The 19183-nt window shown below is 44.5% G+C and overlaps 2 protein-coding genes across 2 annotated transcripts in view; one reads left to right on the forward strand and one right to left on the reverse strand.

Annotated features, from left to right (window-relative positions):
• The window catches only part of fig4a (FIG4 phosphoinositide 5-phosphatase a), a 128636-nt gene extending 112576 nt beyond the window's left edge, over nt 1-16060 (reverse strand). Inside the window, exons 1-3 of the mRNA XM_078213533.1 lie at nt 15776-16060; nt 4773-4920; nt 2249-2347 (exon numbers count right to left, since the gene is read on the reverse strand). Coding sequence (XP_078069659.1) covers nt 2249-2347; nt 4773-4835 — 162 coding nt within the window. The 5' untranslated portion in view covers nt 4836-4920; nt 15776-16060. The remainder of the gene's footprint in view (nt 1-2248; nt 2348-4772; nt 4921-15775) is intronic.
• ak9 (adenylate kinase 9) overlaps nt 15777-19183 on the forward strand; it is a 370082-nt gene continuing 366675 nt past the window's right edge. The window contains exon 1 of the mRNA XM_078213534.1: nt 15777-15884. Within this exon, the coding sequence (XP_078069660.1) occupies nt 15777-15884 (108 nt within the window). The remainder of the gene's footprint in view (nt 15885-19183) is intronic.

Raw genomic sequence — 19183 nt, forward strand, 5'->3', positions numbered from 1 at the left:
AAAATTGGAAAGCAATTTGTAAACAATGGTAGGTCTTAAAATATGTTTTTCAGATCAAAGTTAAGGTTTTGGAATTAAGGTTACTTAGTTAAATTCTTTCTTGATCTGGGACATGCTATGTGTGCCACGATGCCAATGGGTTAGATTTTGATGAGGTACCAGTGTGTATTGGATGTTTCCATGCCTTTTTACATAGAATTAGCTCATTAGAATTGGGGAGTACCTTTCAGAAGCAGAAAAAGAGAAATTGCCAGAAGCTATAAACCAGAAACACAAGGGAGTTTCTGATTTTGCAGTGAAGGAACCCCCAAATATTTTAACATTCATTCTTGGGATGTGGGCATTGCTGGCTAGGCCAGCATTTATTGCCCATCCCTAGTTGGCCTTGAAAAAGTGGTGAGCTGCCTTCTTGAAGTGCTGCAGTATATGTGTACATACACCCACAGTGCTTAGGGAGTTCCAGGATTTGGACCCAGTGAAAGTGAGGGAACGGCAATAAAGTCCAAGTTAGAGAAACTTCCAGGTGGTACTATTCCCATCTGCCTGGAGCCCTTGTCCTTCTCGATGGAAGTGGTCTTGGGTTTAGAAGGTGTAAGAGTGAATTAATGGATTTGGTAAAAGGGGGGATAAATTTAATACCCCTGCATGAGAGTAAAATCACATGCTAGTCAAATGCTTATACCTCAAGGTTCTGACATCAGCAGAACTTGTCAGCAAGGCTGTTTGCCATTTAGAAGAACAGACCATTTTCTAGCTGGATTACAACAAGTTTTTGGGTGACGGTTTAATTATAAACCTATGTAGGCACGATTAGAATTTCAAAACAATATTCTGTATATTGAGTAACTGTGTAAGCAGTCTGTATTTTGACTCGGAGCTGTTAGAGTTGAATCACAGAAGGGTTCTTCTCCAGAGGTTTCTCTGGGGTTATTCCCTCCATGTTTGAATCATAATAAACTATTGTAATCTCTCCCTGGGGTCTCATGTGGTTAGCTGGAAGAAGTCTACCATGAGGTGTTATCGAAGGAGGCTTGCTGAGTTCCTGCAGTGCATCTTGTTGATAGTACACACTACTGCTACATTTTGGTGGTGGAGGCAGTAAATGTTTGTGGATGAGATGCCAATCAAGTAGGCTGTTTTCTCCTGAGTAGTGTCAAGCTCCTCAAATGTTATTGGAGTTTCAATCTTTCAGGCAAGTGGAGAGTATTCCATTACGCTCCTGACTTGTGCCTTGAAAATGGTGGGCAGGTTTTGGGGAGTAAGGAGGTGAGTAACTTGCTGCAGGATTCCTAGCCACTGACCTGCTCTTGTAGCTATAGTATTTTTATGGATAGTCAAAGTTTATTTATTAGTCACAAGTAGGCTTACTGCAATGAAGTTACTGTGAAAATCCTCTAGTCGCCATACTCCAGCGCCTGTTCGGGTACACTGAGGGAGAATTTAGCATGGCCAATACACCCAAGCAGCAAGTCTTTTGGATTGTGGGAGGAAACTGGAGCACTCAGAAACCCACGCAGACATGGGGAGGACGTGCAGACTCCGCACAGACAGTGACCCGAGGCCGGAATTGAACCCGGGTCCCTGGCACTGTGAGGCTGCAGGTCCAGTTCAGCTAATGGATTAAAACCAAAGTGTTAGCAAAATAACTGTTGTTAAGTTTATAGTACTTGCTTTGTTTAACTCTGATATAGAGAAAAGGGACGTAAAACTTGGCAGCATAATTCTTTGAACTTCTTTTTAAAAGAAAATGGCTTTCTGAGATCATGATAACAGTCAGTGGTTGGCAAAAGTTTCACTAATGAACATTTCAGATCTACACCCATCTAAGAGTAAATTAAATCAAAAAGCAAAACATTACACTTGAAATGCTAACTAGTTCATTCTCTGAATAGATGCCTTTTGACTTGTTGAGGATGTTTGACATTTTCTGCTCGTGTGTCAAGACATAGAAGAAGTGATGTGTCCAGGGTTGACCAAATGATGAATAAATTCTCAGTGCTGGTGGGCAGAATATGCTGAAATTAAGATAATGTTCCAGTGATGGGAAGCTGAATATTATTTTTCAAAGAACAAAGAAAAATACAACTCAGGAACAGGCCCTTCGGCCCTAGAAGCCTGTGCTGACCCTTTTCCTTTGTGCTCTGCACGTCTGAGACAAGTATCTGTAGTTATACCCAACTAAGTGTACAAACATTTCAATAAAACTGCATAAAACAAAAGCATTCACATTCCTTCTAATGGCACTTACACGATCATCAATAACCATCAAGTCCTTTGGTTCTGTACGGTCTATTTTAAGAACACGATATTTGGTTTCTGCATGATTGCTCCCGACTAGGAAATATCTCTAAAAGGAAAACAACAATAACATTTGTAATAATTCATATTTTTTCTTTAAAAAAACAGTAGCTTTATTGTCCTCAGCTTAACATTTAAAGACTAAATAACTTGCATTGAAGACTGCATGTGTCTGTACCGAGTGCTCCTTGCTTTTAAAAGTCAACCTGTTCTAAGTATTTTGCTACAAAGAATTGTGCACCCCAAGCCTCTTATTAGTCATTGGCAGGTGAGCAATATGCTCAGGATTCGGCTAACAAAGCTCTAGTCAAATTATTCTCCTACTTCACCATCCAAGCAAGAATATTTTTTAAAATTTTAAATTTAAAGAATAGTCATTTGTAATTCCAACACTACCATGTTGTGCAAAATGTTAATCATTATAAAATTATATTAAAAACAATTCCAATGAATCAGCCAATACTCAGTTGAAGACATGGGTTGCTTTATCTAATTCTATTAAACGCAATTGCAAAAAAATAGATCTGGCAACTTTCAAAAAAGAGCTATGAATAGTAAAAATATTAGAAGAGATAAAATGCATTAAGTGTTTGGGAATAAAGTATTAGAAGAGATAAAAATACTTTAATTTGAATTTATAGCAGTGTTAATGTAAGCCTACTTGTGACTAATAAATAAACTATTTACTTCTTAACTAGTTTGCATCAAAAGCTTTAATTTAGCATCATGAAAATATTAATTCTTGTGAATGGTGGATATATATTGGGCTAATGTTTATAAAATAAAACTTCTGGATTTGCCCAGTGACCGAAAAAACATTAAGAAAATAATTTACCTCTTAGAAGGGAGCCTGCACTGGGGTAGTTGGGAAGAGGGCAATCATATAAACCACTCCCTCAGACTGTCAATGTTGTGCCTATGTCCCTAAGATTAAGTCAGTTTCTGCAGTTAACCATGGAATATTTTGAAGTAGCTAGCAAGAGAGCAACAATAACAAAGGTTAGTCATGGCACGAATCAATTCTGGCCTCCCAGATTGCCTGGATCCACAACAGTTCGCCCACCGCCGCAACATGTCCACAGCAGACACCATCTCCCTGGCCCAACACTCAACCCTGGAACACCTTGATAACAAAGAAACCCATGTCAGACTCATATTCATTGACTACAGCGGAGTCTTCAAACCATTATTCCTACAAAACTCATCTCCAAACTCAGTGGCCTGGGGCTCAGCTCCTCTCTCTGTGACTGGATCCTAGATTTCCTAACCCATAGACCGCAATCAGTAAGGATAGGCAACGACGACTCCTCCACAATCATCTTCAACACCGGTGCCCCACAAGGCTGCGTCCTCAGTTCCTTACTATACTCTGTATACACCTATGAGTGTGCCAAACTCCTCTCCAACTCCATTTTCAAGTTTGTCACCATCGTAGTGGGTTGGATCTCAAACAATGATGAGACGGAGTACAGGAAAGAGATAGAGAATCTGGTGAACTGGTGCAACGACAATAATCTTTCCCTCAATGTCAACAAAATGAAAGAGGTAGTCATCGACTTCAGGAAGCATAATGGAGGACATGCCCCTGTCTAATCAACAGGGACGAAGTGAAAATGGTCAAGAGCTAAAACTGGCATTACAGTTTTGATGGAGAAGTATGATCACTGATCACGACTCCCCAATTTCAAGTATCCGTCAGAAATTCATCTTATAGAACATTGGACAAACAACCAAAATATCTGAAAACGGTTTTTTGTTAGCCTCTTCCTCCCTCTGTACCAACCCATTTTAAGCAGTAACAGCAATATTACTTTTCTACATTTTCTAGAAGTAATATCCAGTGTCTTTACTCAGAGAGTAGTAAGGGCGTGGAATGCCCTGCCTGCAATAGTAGTGGACTCGCCAACATTAAGGGCATTTAAATGGTCATTGGATAAACATATGATATTGGAATAATGTACGTTAGATGGGCTTTAGATTGGTTTCACGGGTCGGCGCAACATCGAGGGCCGAAGGGCCTGTACTGCGCTGTAATGTTCTATGTGACTAAAGTGTTCACATATTATTGCTGAAAGTCCTTTATTAGACTAATGTGGCATAACTCCTTGTATCTTTGCTGCTCTCATTCATTACCAAGTGATTCCAAAATACTAAGCTACTGGTAGGAGATTAGCATGTTTAGTTAAGACAGTATCTTATAAATGATTCAAACCACCAGTATTCATTTTTGTGCGATGGGGTACAAGAGGAGTTGCAGCAACACAATATTTCAAACAAGTGCTTTCAATATATACATATATATGAAATAGAGGAAAGTTAAATGCCAAGAGTATTTGGAAAAATTGAAGCACTTCAAAAGGTGGTAAACTCGATAACTAATTTTCCCTTATTTACTACAGTCCTCTCTGAACACAAATAGATACCAGTTATAAAATCCACTGACAAAGCATGCAAATACTGAAAATTGAACGTACTGCTCGAGTTTCATACAGAACCAGTTTCTGTATACAGCTAATGACGGGTTGCACTGTTGGCATGGTTGCACTTTGTGGCAACAAAGCTGACTTAATGTTATTACATCAGCATCCTCTTAAATCAGATTTGTTGTAGTTGGCACATTACCTGAAACAGAAGAAACAGAAATATTTTGTAGTCTAGCAAAGTCATTTTGCATGTTTAATTATCTCACATTAAAGTAGATTCAATAGCGAATTGCATACATGCAATGCAAAAACGCAGGAGAGCAATGCTAATTTGTATGCATATTTTTAAATCCAACCTTCTGTGTTGGGATCATGCTAAAGCTGCTCCAGTCCAGTAGTTTGAGTAATCCAAAAAAGGTTCATAAATTCATAAGATATAGGAACAGAATTAGGCCATTCGGCACATCGAGTCTGCTCCGCCATTCGATCATCGCTGATATGCTCCTCATCCCCATTACCAATTAAAAATCTGTCTAACTCTTCCTTAAAGTTACTCACTGTCCCAGCATCCACTGCACGTTGGGATAGTGAATTCCACAGATTCACAACCCTTTGGGAGAAGTAGTTTCTCCTCAACTCTGTTTTAAGTTTGCAACCCCTCATCTTAAGACTAGGACCTCTCATCCTAGAATGCCCCACCAGCGGAAGCAGCCGCTCCACGTCTACTTTATCCATACCTTTTATCGTCTTGAATACCTCAATTTGATCTCCCCTCATTCTCCTAAATTCCAGAGAGTAAAGGCCTAAACTGTTCAATCTCTCTTCATACGATAAACCCCTCATCTCTGGAATCAACGTTGTGAACCTCCTCTGTACTGCCTCCAATGCCACTACATCTTTTCTCAAATAAGGGGACCAAAACTGTGCACAATACTTCAGGTGTGGCCTCACCAATGCCTTGTATAGTTGCAACAATACTTCCTTCCCTTTATATTCTGTTCCTTTCGCTATAAATGCCAACATTCCATTCGCTTTCTTTATTATCTGTTGTAGCTGCATGCTAGTTTTCTGTGACTTATGAATGAGGATACCCAGATCGCCCTGCACTGGAACATCACGAAGTCTCTCCCCATTTAGATGAGTTGCCTTCCCATTTTTGCAGCCAAAATGCATGACCTCATACTTATCCACATTAAACTCCATCTGTCACATTTTGGCCCATTCTCCTAACCTATCTGTATCCATTTGTCAGGTTCTTATTTCCTCATTGCTACTTTCCTGCCTATTTTGTGTCATCTGCAAATTTGGCCATAGAGCCTTCTATCCATATATCCGAGTCATTAATAGAGACGGCACGGTAGCACAGTGGTTAGCACTGCTGCTTCACAGCTCCAGGGTCCCGGGTTCGATTCCCGGCTCGGGTCACTGTCTGTGTGGAGTTTGCACATTCTCCTCGTGTCTGCGTGGGTTTCCTCCGGGTGCTCCGGTTTCCTCCCACAGTCCAAAGATGTGCAGGTTAGGTTGATTGGCCATGCTAGAATTGCCCCTTAGTGTCCTGGGAAGCGTAGGTTAGAGGGATTAGTGGGTAAATATCTGGGGGTAGGGCCTGGGTGGGATTGTGGTCGGTGCAGACTCGATGGGCCGAATGGCCTCCTTCTGCACTGTAGGGTTTCTATGTTTCTATTGTAAATAGCTGGGGCCCAACGACCGAATCCTGCGGCACCCCACTAGTTACTTCTTGCCATCCAGGAAAAAAAAACATTTATCCCGACTCTCTGTCTTCTGTCCATCAGCCAGTCACCTATCCAAGCAAATAAATTACCCCTAATCCCATGTGATCTAACCTTGTGAATTAACCATTTACGCGGCACCTTATCAAATGCCTTCCCGAAGTCCAGATATACTACATCTACAGGATCGGCACGGTAGCACAGTGGTTAGCACTGCTGCTTCACAGCTCCAGGGACCTGGGTTCGATTCCCGGCTTGGGTCACTGTCTGTGTGGAGTTTGCACATTCTCCTCGTGTCTGCGTGGGTTTCCTCCGGGTGCTCCGGTTTCCTCCCACAGTCCAAAGATGTGCGGGTTAGGTTGATTGGCCATGCTAAAATTGCCCCTTAGTGTCCTGAGATGTCTAGGTTAGAGGGATTAGCGGGTAAATATGTAGGGATATGGGCATAGGGCCTGGGTGGGATTGTGGTCGGTGCAGACTCGATGGGCCGAATGGCCTCCTTCTGCACTGTAGGGTTTCTATGATTTCTATGATCCCCATTATCCACTTTGCTTGTTACATCCTCAAAGAACTCTAGCAAATTAGTCAAACGTGATTTGCCTTTCATAAAACCATGCTGACTCTGATGGATAGTGTTTTGACTTTCCAAATGTCCTGATATTGCTTCCTTGATAATTGATTCAAACACTTTCCCAACAACAGATGTTAAACTAACTGGTCTGTAATTTCCCACATTTTGCCTCCCTCCATTTTTGAATAAGGATGTTACATTAGCATTTTCCAATCCATTGGAACCTTTCTTGTGTCCAGGGAATTTTGGAATATTATAACCAATGGATCCACTCTTTCCACCACCACTTCTTTTAATACCTTAGGATAGGCCATCAAGCCCGGGGACTTATCTGCCTTCAAACCCAATAGTTTGCTGAGTACCTTTTCCCTATTGATGTTGATTGTTCTAAGCTCTACCCTTTCTATTACCTCTGACTTGCCTGTTCCTATAGGAATGGTACTCGTGTTCTCAACCGTGAAAACTGAGGCGAAGTATTGATTTCGCATCTCTGCCATTTCAGTGTTTCCCACTATTAACTCTCTGGTTTCATCTTCCAAGGGACCAATGTTCACCCTAGCGACTCTCTTCCCTTTTATATACCTATAGAAGCTTTTGCTATCCTTCTTGATATTTTGCGCTAGTTTTCTTTCATAATTTACCTTAGCTCTTTTTATTTCTTTAGTCCCCCTTTGTTTTTGTTTGAAAATTTCCCAATCTTCCAGCCTGCCACTGGCCTTTGCAATATGGTATACCTTAGTTTGTGTCTTTATATTGTCCTTGACCTTCTTGTTTAGCAATGGATGTTTTTTACACCCTTTACCATCTTTCTTCCTCACTGGGATATATTTTTGTTGCGAGGACTTGAGTATCTCCTTCAACAACTGCCACTGCTCATCCACTGTTCTACCTTTTAGCCTTCCTGCCCACTCTACTCGGGCCAAATCTGTCCTCATGCCTATGTAATTTCCTTTGTTTAATTCCAGAAGGCTAGTGTGGGACTCCCACTTTCTCAGGTTGCATGTTTTAACCTCAGTGTTCAGCACAAACTTGATTCAATTGGTGGAATTTAATGATTCAGTTACCACGCACACAAAAGAAAATCTGAATTTGTTGTAATTCAAACATGCACATATTCTCTGGCTTCCACATACATTATGAACATAATTTATTGGTGCTTGATCAATTCTTTGATGTGGGATCAGAGCCACATAGGCCAGGTTAGGAATGAAGGATTGCTGTAATGAACTGGTATGATGCAAGCTTTTTAATTCCACACTAAATTTACATCTCCAAACTGTGATGTTGGAATTTGAGGGGCGGCACGGTGACAGCACCAGGGACCAGGGTTTGATTCCCGGCTTGGGTCACTGTCTAAGCGGAGTCTGCACGTCCTCCGTGTCCGAGTGGGTTTCCTCCGGGTGCTCCAGTTTCCTCCCACAGTCTGAAAGACGTGCTGGTTATGGGCATTGGCCATGCTAAATTCGCCCTGTGTACCTGAACAGGCGCCAGAGTGTGGCGACTAGCGGATTTTCACAGTAACTTCATTGCAGTGTTAATGTAAGCCTACTTGTGACACTAATAAATAAACTTTAAACTTGAACTCACGTTCTCTGCAGGACACTGGACTATAGCCCAGTAACAAACCACAATGTCACCTCACTCTTGGCATGGGATAAACAAGTGCCAAGCAAGGATCATCTCCCCATAATATTCAACAGCATTACCATTGCTGAATCCCCTCTCTACCTCCACCCCACTGTCAATGTCCTGGGGATTTCCATTGATCAGACATTTAACTGGATCAGCCTTTGTGGCAACAAGAGAAGGACAGAAACCAGGAATTCTTTAATAAATAACTGAACTCCTGATTCCCCAAAGGCTGTTCAACCTTGTCTAATTCAGGAATGTGATTAAATACTTTCCACTTGCTTGGATCAGTGCATCTGCAACAATACAAGATGCCAAACATCATCTAAAACAAAGCAGCCTGCTTGATCGGCATCTTTAAATATGGATTCCTCCCATGGTCAACATATAGTGGGAGCAGTGCAGCTACAAGATGCAGTACAGCAACTCACCAAGGCTTCTTCAACAGTCACTCCCAAAGCTGCGACCTCTATCAAGTAGGACCAGGACAGCAAACTCGTGGCAATACCACAACTTGCAAGTTCCTCATCAGGTCACAGATCATTCTGACTTGGAATTTTCTCGCTTTTCCAAACTCCCTTCCTACCAGGACTGTACTTAAAGGCAATTAGGGATGTGCAACAAATGCTGATCTAACCAGCAATGCCTAGATTCCATGAAATTATCTTTTTAATCTGCTCAATGTAATGGACCATTTTCCAGAAAATAAATTAAATCAGATGGTAACACTTCACTTGGGCAGTGCAGGAAATAGAAAATACGTCTGGTTAATATAAAAAGGGAGTACTTTGAAGGGTCATGATTTTCCTACATGTATATTATACACAAGTTGCAAACCAGTATGATAATGCTGAAAGTAAATTAAATTTACATTAGGGTTAAAAACTGCTAAAGATTTAGTAAGGATCCTGTGAATTTGAAATAGATGATTCACCAGCATGCACTTCACTTTGGAATAGATATTATGATGTAAATTGCACATTAGTAAATACCCAAGAGTGGACCAACACTAGAGTAAGAAGGAACTTGTTTATATTAGCAGGATTCCATCACAAGGTCAGAAGTGGGGATGTTCGCTGATGACTGCACAATGTTCAGGATTATTCACAACGCCTCAGGTACTGTAGTCCACGTCCAAATGCAGCAAGACCTGGACAATATCCAGGCTTGGGATGACAAGTGACAAGTAACATTTGTGCCACACAAGTACCAGGAAATGACCATCTCCAACGAGAGAGGATCTAACTATTGCCCCTTGTCATTTAATGGCACTACCATTGCTGAATCCCCCACTGTCAACATCCTGGGTGTTACTGACCAGAAACGGAACTGGATCAGCCATATAGTTTAAATAGATTTTAGAAAAACCTTTGACAAAGTCCCACATGGGAGACCGATTAAATTGCAACACATGGAATTCAGGGAAACTTGATGGAATGGATCCAAAACTGGCTTAGTAATAGGGCACAAAGGGTGGTGGTTGAAGGCTGTTTGAGTGATTAGAGGCTGGTGTCAGTGGCGTACCGCACGGTTCAATGCTGGGTCCCTTATATAAGTGATATAGATGATAATGTGGGGGGGATAAAAGCAAATGTCCTCCTGCCTTCTTAACTACCCTAGATGATAATGTGGGGGGAATGATAAGTAAGTTTGCAGATGACACCAAGAATGGTAGGGTGATTAATAGTGAAGAAGGTCATAGGTTACAGGAAGATATAGAGGTTACAGGAAGATATAGATGGGCTGGTCAGATGGGCAGAGCTGTTGCAGGTGGTATTTAACCGTGATAAGTGCAAGGTGATGTACTTTAGAAGTAACTCGGTAAGGGAATATTTAATGGATGGAAGGACAGTAGGAAGCTCAGGAACAATGGATGTTGGGGGTACTTATTCACAAATCCCTGAAGGCAGCAGAGCAGGGGAATAGGATAGTTAAGAAGGAGTAGGACATTTGCTTTTACCAGTCATGGCATGCAGCATAGGGGCAAGGAAATTATGTTGGAGTTGTTACATTAAAATCAATTTGTCAGGCTGTCGCTCAGTTTCCCAATTTATCTATATCCCATTGCAGAATCACAATATCCTCAACACAACATGCCCTTTCACCTATCTTTGTTTCATCAGCAAATTTAGAAACCTTACATTCTGATCCTTCCTCCAAGTCATTAATGTAAATAGTGAACAATTGTGGGCCAAGAACTGATCCCTGCGGTACTCCACTAGTTACATCTTTCCACTCTGAAAAGGATCCATTTATTCCAACTCTGGTTTCTATCTAACAGCCAGTCTTCAATTCATGCTAACACATTCCCTCCATGGGCTCTTACTTTATGTACCAGCCTCTTATGCGGCAAATGCCTTTTGGAAATCTAAATACACTATATCTACAGTTCCCCTCTATCTACTCTCCCTGTTACACCCTCAAAGAATTCGAATAAATTTGTCAAACATGATTTACCTTTCATATATCCGTATTGACTAGGTTTGATTATATTTGGCTTTCCTAAATGATTGGCTATTTCCTCCTTGATTTGCCAATAATAGATGTTAAGCTAATCAGCCTATAGTTCCCTGCCTGTTTTCCTTTTTGAACAAGGAACTCACATTAGCTGTTTTCCAATCCTCTGGTACCCTCCTGGAATCTAGCGAGTTAGAAAAAATTTCAACCAATGGGTCCATTATCTCTGCAGCCACTTGCATTAAAACCCTAGCATGCAGTTCATTGGGTCTTGGCGACTTGCCCACCTTTTGTCCCTCGAGTTTCTCTAATACTCTATCCCTCGTGATTGGGATTTTTCTAAGTTCTGCCATGTTATTTGAAATCAGCTCATTTGATATCTAGGTATATTTGCAATGCCTTCCAAAGTGAAGACTGATGCAAAAATGTATTTAACTTATCCGCCATTTTTGTTTGGTGTGATCAATTCACCAGCCTCATTCAGTAGAGATCCCACATTTACCTTAGCTTTCTGATTCCTATTTCATAGAAACCCTACAGTGCAGAAAGAGGCCATTTGGCCCATCGAGTCTGCACCGACCACAATCCCACCCAGGCCCTACCCCCATATCCCTACATATTTATCCCCTAATCCCTCTAACCTAGATATCTCAGGACACTAAGGGGCAATTTTAGCACGGCCAATCAACCTAACCCGCACATCTTTGGACTGTGGGAGGAAACCGGAGCAACCAGAAGAAACCCACGCAGGCACGAGGAGAATGTGCAAACTCCACACAGACAGTGACCCAAGCTAGGAATCGAACCCAGGTCCCTGGAGCTGTGAAGCAGCAGTGCTAACCACTGTGCTACCGTGCCGCCCACCACTGTGCTACCGTGCCACCCATATATCCATAGAAACTCTTACTGTTTGTTTTAATGTTGCATGCAAGTTCTCTCTCAAGATTAATTTTCTCCCTTATAATAAACTTTTTATTTAGTCTTTTTCTGCTGGATCTTTCCAGTCCTCTGGTCTACCACCATCCCTTGCCACTTTGTATAGCCTGCATTTCAATTTAACATGATACTTGACCTCCTTTGTTAACCCTGGATTTTGCCTCTCTCATGGAATTCCTCTTTTTGATTGGGATAAACTCCTGCTGAACATTTTGAACATGCTGTTTGAATATCTGCCACTGCTCATTTGCTGACCTACAACTCAGCTTGTTTACCCAGTTCACCTCAGACAACTCCTCCCTCATACCATTATAATTGCCCTATTATGGACCTATGGCATTCACCCTCAAGCTATATCTGGAATTCTATCATATTGTGGTCACTACCCCCTAGGGTAGTGATGGAAGGGGTCATCAACACTGCTATCAAGCAGCACCTGCTCAGTAATAACTTGCTCAGTGACGCCCAGTTTGAGTTTCGGGAGGGTCACTCAGCTTTTGACCTCATTAAAACCTTGGTTCAAAAATGTACAAAAGAGCTAAATTCCAGAGGTGAGGTGAAAGTGACAGACCTTGACATCAAGGCTGCATTTGATCGAGTGTGGCATCAAGAGGCTCTGAACTAGAATCAATGGATATCAGGGGGCAAACTCTCCGCTGCTTGGAATCATTGGAAGATGGTTGCAGAGCGTCAGTCATCTCAGCTCCAGGACACCTTTGCAGGAGTCCCTCAGAGTAATGTCCTAGGCCCAACCATCTTCAGCTGCATCATCAATGACCTTCCCTCCGTCATATGGTCAGAAGTGGGGATGTTTGCCGATGATTGCACAATGTTCAGCAACATTCACAACTCCTCAGATATTGAAGTAGTCCATGTTGAAATGCAACACAATCTGGACAATATCCAGGCTTGGGCTGACAAGTGGCAAGTAACATTCGTGCCACACGAATGCCAGGCAATAACCACCACCAATACGAGACACTAAACACCACCCCTTGAAATTCAATGGTGTTACTATCACTGAATCCAATACTGTCAACATCCTCAGGGTCACCATTGACCAGAAACTCAACTGGACTTGACACAAACAGTGGCTACAAGAGCAGGTCAGAGGCTAGAAATACTACGGCAAGCAACTCTCCTCCCGACTCCCAAAAGCCCGTCCACTATCTACAAGGCACAAGTCAGGAGTGTGATGGAATACTCCCCAGTTGCCTGGATGGATGCAACTCCAACAGCACTCAAGAACTGGACATCCAGGACAAAACAGCCAGCTTGATTGGCACCACATCCACAAACACCCACTCTCTCCACCACCGATGCTCAGTGGTAGCAGTGTGTACTATCTACAAGATGCACTGCAGCAATTCACCAAAGATCCTTAGACAGCACCTTCCAAACCAATGATGACTTTCATGTAGAATTACAAGGGCAGCAGATACATGGGAACACCACCACCAAACCACTCACCATCCTGACTTGGAAATATATCACCACTCCTTCACAGTCACCGAGTCAAAATCCTGGAATTCCCTCCCTAATGGCATTCTGGATCAACCCACAGCACATGGACTGCAGCGTTTCAAGAAGACGGCTCGCCATCACCTTCTCGAGGGCAACTAGGGATGGGCAATAAATGCTGGCCAGCCAATGATATAAAGGCAGTAGGTACCGATGTAGAATCGGTTTGAGTTGAAATCATGAATAGCGACAAGACCCCCAAAATGTGACCTCTCAAAATGTCAGAGCATAAATGGGGAAATATCAAGGGCATGCTTGAAGGGAACTGCAATTATCATGGGAGATTTTGATATGCATACTGATTGGACAAAACAAACTGGCAATGGTAGTATAGAAGAAGAACTTGTGAGGTGCATCAGGGATTGCTTTCTAGAGCAGTATGTTGTGGAATCTACCCGGGAACAGGCTTTTTTAGATTTGGCCTTGTGTAATGAAAAGGGATTAATAAAGGCCCATGTCCCACAAACAAATGAAAAAACCCAAGATCCTTGCATTCAGATAAATAATATTGATTTTTTTAAAAAAGAGGTGTTTCCAACTCTGGGACTTGCCACAATATGACATTCAAGTTCCCCCTCATTATCCTGTGCTACCGCTTCCTCATATACCCCTGATTTTTTAAACCTTCCATTCTTGGAACCCTCCCCCCTCCCAGTTAGGGCTCTTGTACGAGTACTTGGCGTAATACAATGTTCATTCGATCTGTCCCAACCTGTAGTTTTCTGTTGACACTCAGACCAACCACTAACCTGCATACCTTTCATTTATACGATGGCACAGTGGTTAGCACTGCTGCCTCACAGCGCCAGGGACCCGGATTTGATTCCCGGCTTGGGTCACTGTCTATGCGGAGTTTGCATGTTCCCCCACCGTGTCTGTGTGGGGGTTTCCTCCCTGTGCTCTGGCTTTTTTCACAGACATGCTGGTTAGGTGAATTGCCCATGCCAAATACTCCCTCAATGTACCTGAACAGTCAACTAGGGGATTTTCACAGTAACTTCATTGCAGTATTAATGTAAGCCAGCTTGTGACACTAAAAAAGGGTGGCACGGTAGCACAGTGGTTAGCACTGCTGCTTCACAGCTCCAGGGACCTGGGTTCGATTCCCGGCTTGGGTCACTGGCTGTGTGGAGTTTACACATTCTCCTCGTGTCTGCATGGGTTTCCTCCGGGTGCTCCGGTTTCCTCCCACAGTCCAAAGATGTGCGGGTTAGGTTGATTGGCCATGCTAAAATTGCCCCTTAGTGTCCTGAGATGCATAGGTTAGAAGGGTTAGTGGGTAAAATATGTAGGGATATGGGGGTAGGGCCTGGGTGGGATTGTGGTCAGTGCAGACTCGATGGGCTGAATGGCCTCTTTCTGTACTGTAGGGTTTCTATGATTTCTATGAAATAAACAAACTTTTCCTACCTTTTGCTTACTAATTTTCCAAGCAACTGAACCCTCACTTGCACCAGTTTGTCTAAAGCCATCTCTACTTCCCTAGTTATGCGGGGTTTGCAAGAACACTGTTCCACATGATTCAGATGTAGGCCTTCCCAACGGCGCAGCCCACGCTTCCCCTTCTCAGAAAGCCCTATACCATTGTCAGCAAGGACTTCCTTATTCTTACAATCCGGTCCCCCTGCAATAAAGGGCAAAAATGCCTTTTGCACCCTCACACTCTGGTAGGTCCCTCTGAACGTCAACATTTGCAAGTTTCAGGCCTTTAAAACATTCAGCTGTTCTATTCTTGAGGAAGTGAAGAATCTGACACTTCCCTGCATGAAGTTCCTCCGGGATGATGGTTATTAGGATGTTGAGAGCTGCAGCAAGTGTCAGTGCTGACAGCTCCGGGCCACCCACCCCCCGCGGTGCAGCCGCTCGAGCGCCCAGTTTGAACACTCGCGCCCGTTGCCAACGGTCAACGGTCCCGGCCGGCGGCGCTCGAGCTTCACAGTGACAGACAGGAGGTGGATGGAGGAAGGAGCAAAGAGGGTCAGAGAGAGAGAGAGGAAACACAAAGTTGGCACAGCAAGTGGGAATCAATCTAACCCCAAAAATAATTGCTCAGAATTCAACTGATATCCCAAACTGAAGAAGTCACTCCTCCTCCCCCCCAGATATATTCGGTTGGTGAATAATAATCCGTCAAAGACAACCCCCCAACTTCCTTCCCTCCGTCTTCACGGTACTTTCTACAGATAATTACAAGCCGTTATACCACTCACGATGAAATCTGTCAATGCCTTGTGGGCAAACGACGAGAGGAAAGAATCCGACTTCGACGTTGAAGACCTGACCCACTTACGGCTCGCCAAAGAGACGAACCTATGCCAGGTACCAAAAACGCCAATTCTCCTTCTCCCCCCGCCCTGGGTGGGTGGAATCGCGTGAGCAAAATTTCAGCCCTTCACCAAGCCTCGAGAGGAAAGGAAACTGTATTCCTTAATACTGTGGGCACGGCGGAAATAGGGGACCATTCCCGAGAGTGGCTCATCCCCGCTGCTGTGATAATGTTGTGGGAGGAAGGGAGGAGAGCACTGTGGGATTTGCAGTCCAGCTGCAGGACTACAATTCCCAGAGAGCGCCGCGCCTGGGCCGCACCTCCCCTTTCCCCGCCCCGCCTGCCAGCGTTGCTATAGCTACTGACTCAATCACTGCAACACCCCGACTATGGGAGAGGTAATGCTCGTCGTGCGAAGCTATAATTTATACAATAAAATAAAGCCAGTGTATGTAAGATATAATTGCAAAATCGAATGTTGCATGCAATGAATGCAATTCACCGATCGCTGAACGCTCGAACGAGTTTAACGTCGCGAGAAGCAAGAGGGCAAGACCAGGATTCTTTGATTACTTTGCTGAATCCTCGTGGAGTCTCGTAATGTGTTTTAAAGTTTATTTATTAGTGTCACAAGTAAGCTTACATTAACACCGAAATGAAGTTACTGTGAAAGTCCCCTAGTCGCTGCACTCCTGGTGCCTGTTCGGGGACACTAAAGGAGAAATTTGGCATGGACGATGCACCTAACCAGCACGTCTTTCGGACTGTGGGAGCAATCCGGAGCACCCGGAGGAAACCCACGCAGACACGGGGAGAACATGCAGTCTCCGCACAGACAGTGACCCAAGACGGGAATTGAACCCGGCTCCCTGGTGCAGTGAGGCAACAGTGCTAACTACTGTACAAGCATACCACCCATGTGAATAACAATGCATTGCTTGTATTTTGCACAGCTGTTGACATAAAAATCAAGATATATGTGTGGTGAACCATTGTTGGTTACCACCAGGAGTGCTGAGCCATGGTTGGCCAGCACTTTGGGTTTGTAGATATGTTACTGTTGGGGTTAGGGTTGGGCTGTTCTACCTGTTAATATTGTCCTATGGTACACTCCAGTTGGCTCCGCCTTCCTGGAGATGTATAAAGGCCACTGCTCTGTCTGGTGACCCTTTAGTCTGGGATTGTATATTGTATATAGTGGCTCCGTTATTGTTGGTAATAAAAGCCTTTATTTCCCGGGTACAATCTAGCCTCCCGTGTGATTTATCGCGCATCAATTTTATTACCAACAAAATTTTTTTTAAAAAAAAACAACCATGGAGCAAATGTTGAAACCCGAGCGGCTTACGTTAGATCCACGTGCGGCAGGAGCGTCGAACACTTTCGACCATTGGTTGAAGTGTTTCCAAGATTACCTCGATGCCTCTACAGCCGTACAAAACAATGCCGACAGATTGCGGGTCCTCCACGTGAGGGTAAGCGACACCGTATATTTATCGATCCGTGAGGCCCTAGACTACAAAGGGGCCATCGAGCTTCTCAAGAAGCGATACAACAAACCGCCGAACGAGATCCATGCTCGACACCTTCTAGCCACTCGACGGCGGCAGCCCGGCGAAACGACGGAACAGTACCTGTGTGAACTTCAGCAGCTAGCCAGAGCCTGCAACTGCAAGCCAGTGTCGGCGGCCCAGTATATGAGCGACCTAGTCCGAGATGCATTCGTGGCGGGAATCGGCTCGTCGTACATTCGCCTTCGGCTGTTAGAGCAAGGTAATGTAGACCTCACTAAAACGGTAGAATTAGCTGACGCTCTAGAAACGGCCTCCAAACGTCTGGAGATGTACCCCGACGACTGCGTGGGGACATCGTGGCAGGTACAACCACAGACTCCACTTTATTCAGCGGCTCCGAAAAACTGCGCGATTGTGTTTCCAACTTCGGACCTGACGACGGCAGCAGCTCCAGGAGGCCCGCGGTGTTACTTCTGTGGGGGGGGGGGGCGAAACACCCTCGGCAGTGGTGTCCAGCTAAAACGGTACTGTGCTCCGCCTGGGGCAAGAAAGGGCATTATGCCAAAGTCTGCAGGACCAAACCACCCTCCAAACATAGCAGTGCGGCGTGTGATTCTCCGGAGCCGGTATCCTGGTCTTCTGCGTCTTTGAGGTCTTCCACCACGTGCGATTCCAGAGCGCCGCCATTCATAACGATGGAGTCGCAAGACACGTGCGACCTGCAGAGGCCGCCACTTTTAGCACCATCGACCATGTGCGACCTATGGGGGCAGCCATTTTGGTCGGCACCGACCGCAAATGACCAGCAGGGGACGTCATCAACCATCTCAGCTGCCTGCAGTTGCACCCAAGATCCAATGGTGGCGTCAATCATCCTGGACCAGGCCAAGCCTCACAGACTCGACAAGTCCATGATGGACATACAGGTAAACGGACGCCAGATTTATTGTTTGTTTGACAGCGGGAGCACGGAGAGCTTCATTCACCCTGACACCGTGAAACGGTGCGGTCTCCGGATTCGGACTGTCAGGCAGACAATTTCGATGGCGTCAAGGTCCCGGTCTGTCACGGTGCTAGGGAGCTGCATGGTCAACCTGACGGTGCGGGGCACGGTTTACGAGAACTTCAGGCTCCTTGTGTTACCGCACCTTTGCGCGCCGATACTCCTAGGACTAGATTTTATGGTCCACCTGAAGAGTGTGACCCTGCAGTACGATGGGCCACTCCCTCCGCTTTCAGTGGGAGCACTGCAGCCTCTAAATTGCCCAAAGCGCTCCACATGTAGTCTCTCGATGCTCAGGATTACCCCACCCTCCCTATTCCAGAATCTCGTGCCAGGCTGCAAGCCCATCGCAACAAAGAGCAGGCGTTACAGCGCTGAGGATCGGATCTTCATTCGATCTGAAGTTCAGCGGTTCCTCAAGGAAGGGATCATCCAACCTAGCGCTAGCCCATGGAGAGCGCAAGTCGTGGTGGTTAAGAATGGGAACAAACTCTGGATGGTCATAGACTATAGTCAGACCATTAACAGATACACGCAGCTGGATGCGTATCCCCTCCTGCGCATATCTGGCATGGTCAATCAGATTGCGCAGTACCGGGTGTTCTCCACCATTGACTTGAAGTCTGCTTACCACCAGCTCCCCATTCGTCCAGAGGACCGAAAATACACGGCCTTTGAGGCGGATGGTCGTCTGTACCACTTTTTAAGGGTTCCCTTTGGTGTCACGAATGGGGTCTCGGTCTTCCAGCGTGCTATGGACCGAATGGAGGACCAGAACGGGCTGCGGGCTACCTTCCCGTACCTGGATAACGTCACCATCTGCGGCCATGACCAG

Source organism: Mustelus asterias, chromosome 5, assembly GCF_964213995.1.
Source record: "Mustelus asterias chromosome 5, sMusAst1.hap1.1, whole genome shotgun sequence".
Taxonomy (NCBI): Eukaryota; Metazoa; Chordata; class Chondrichthyes; order Carcharhiniformes; family Triakidae; genus Mustelus; species Mustelus asterias.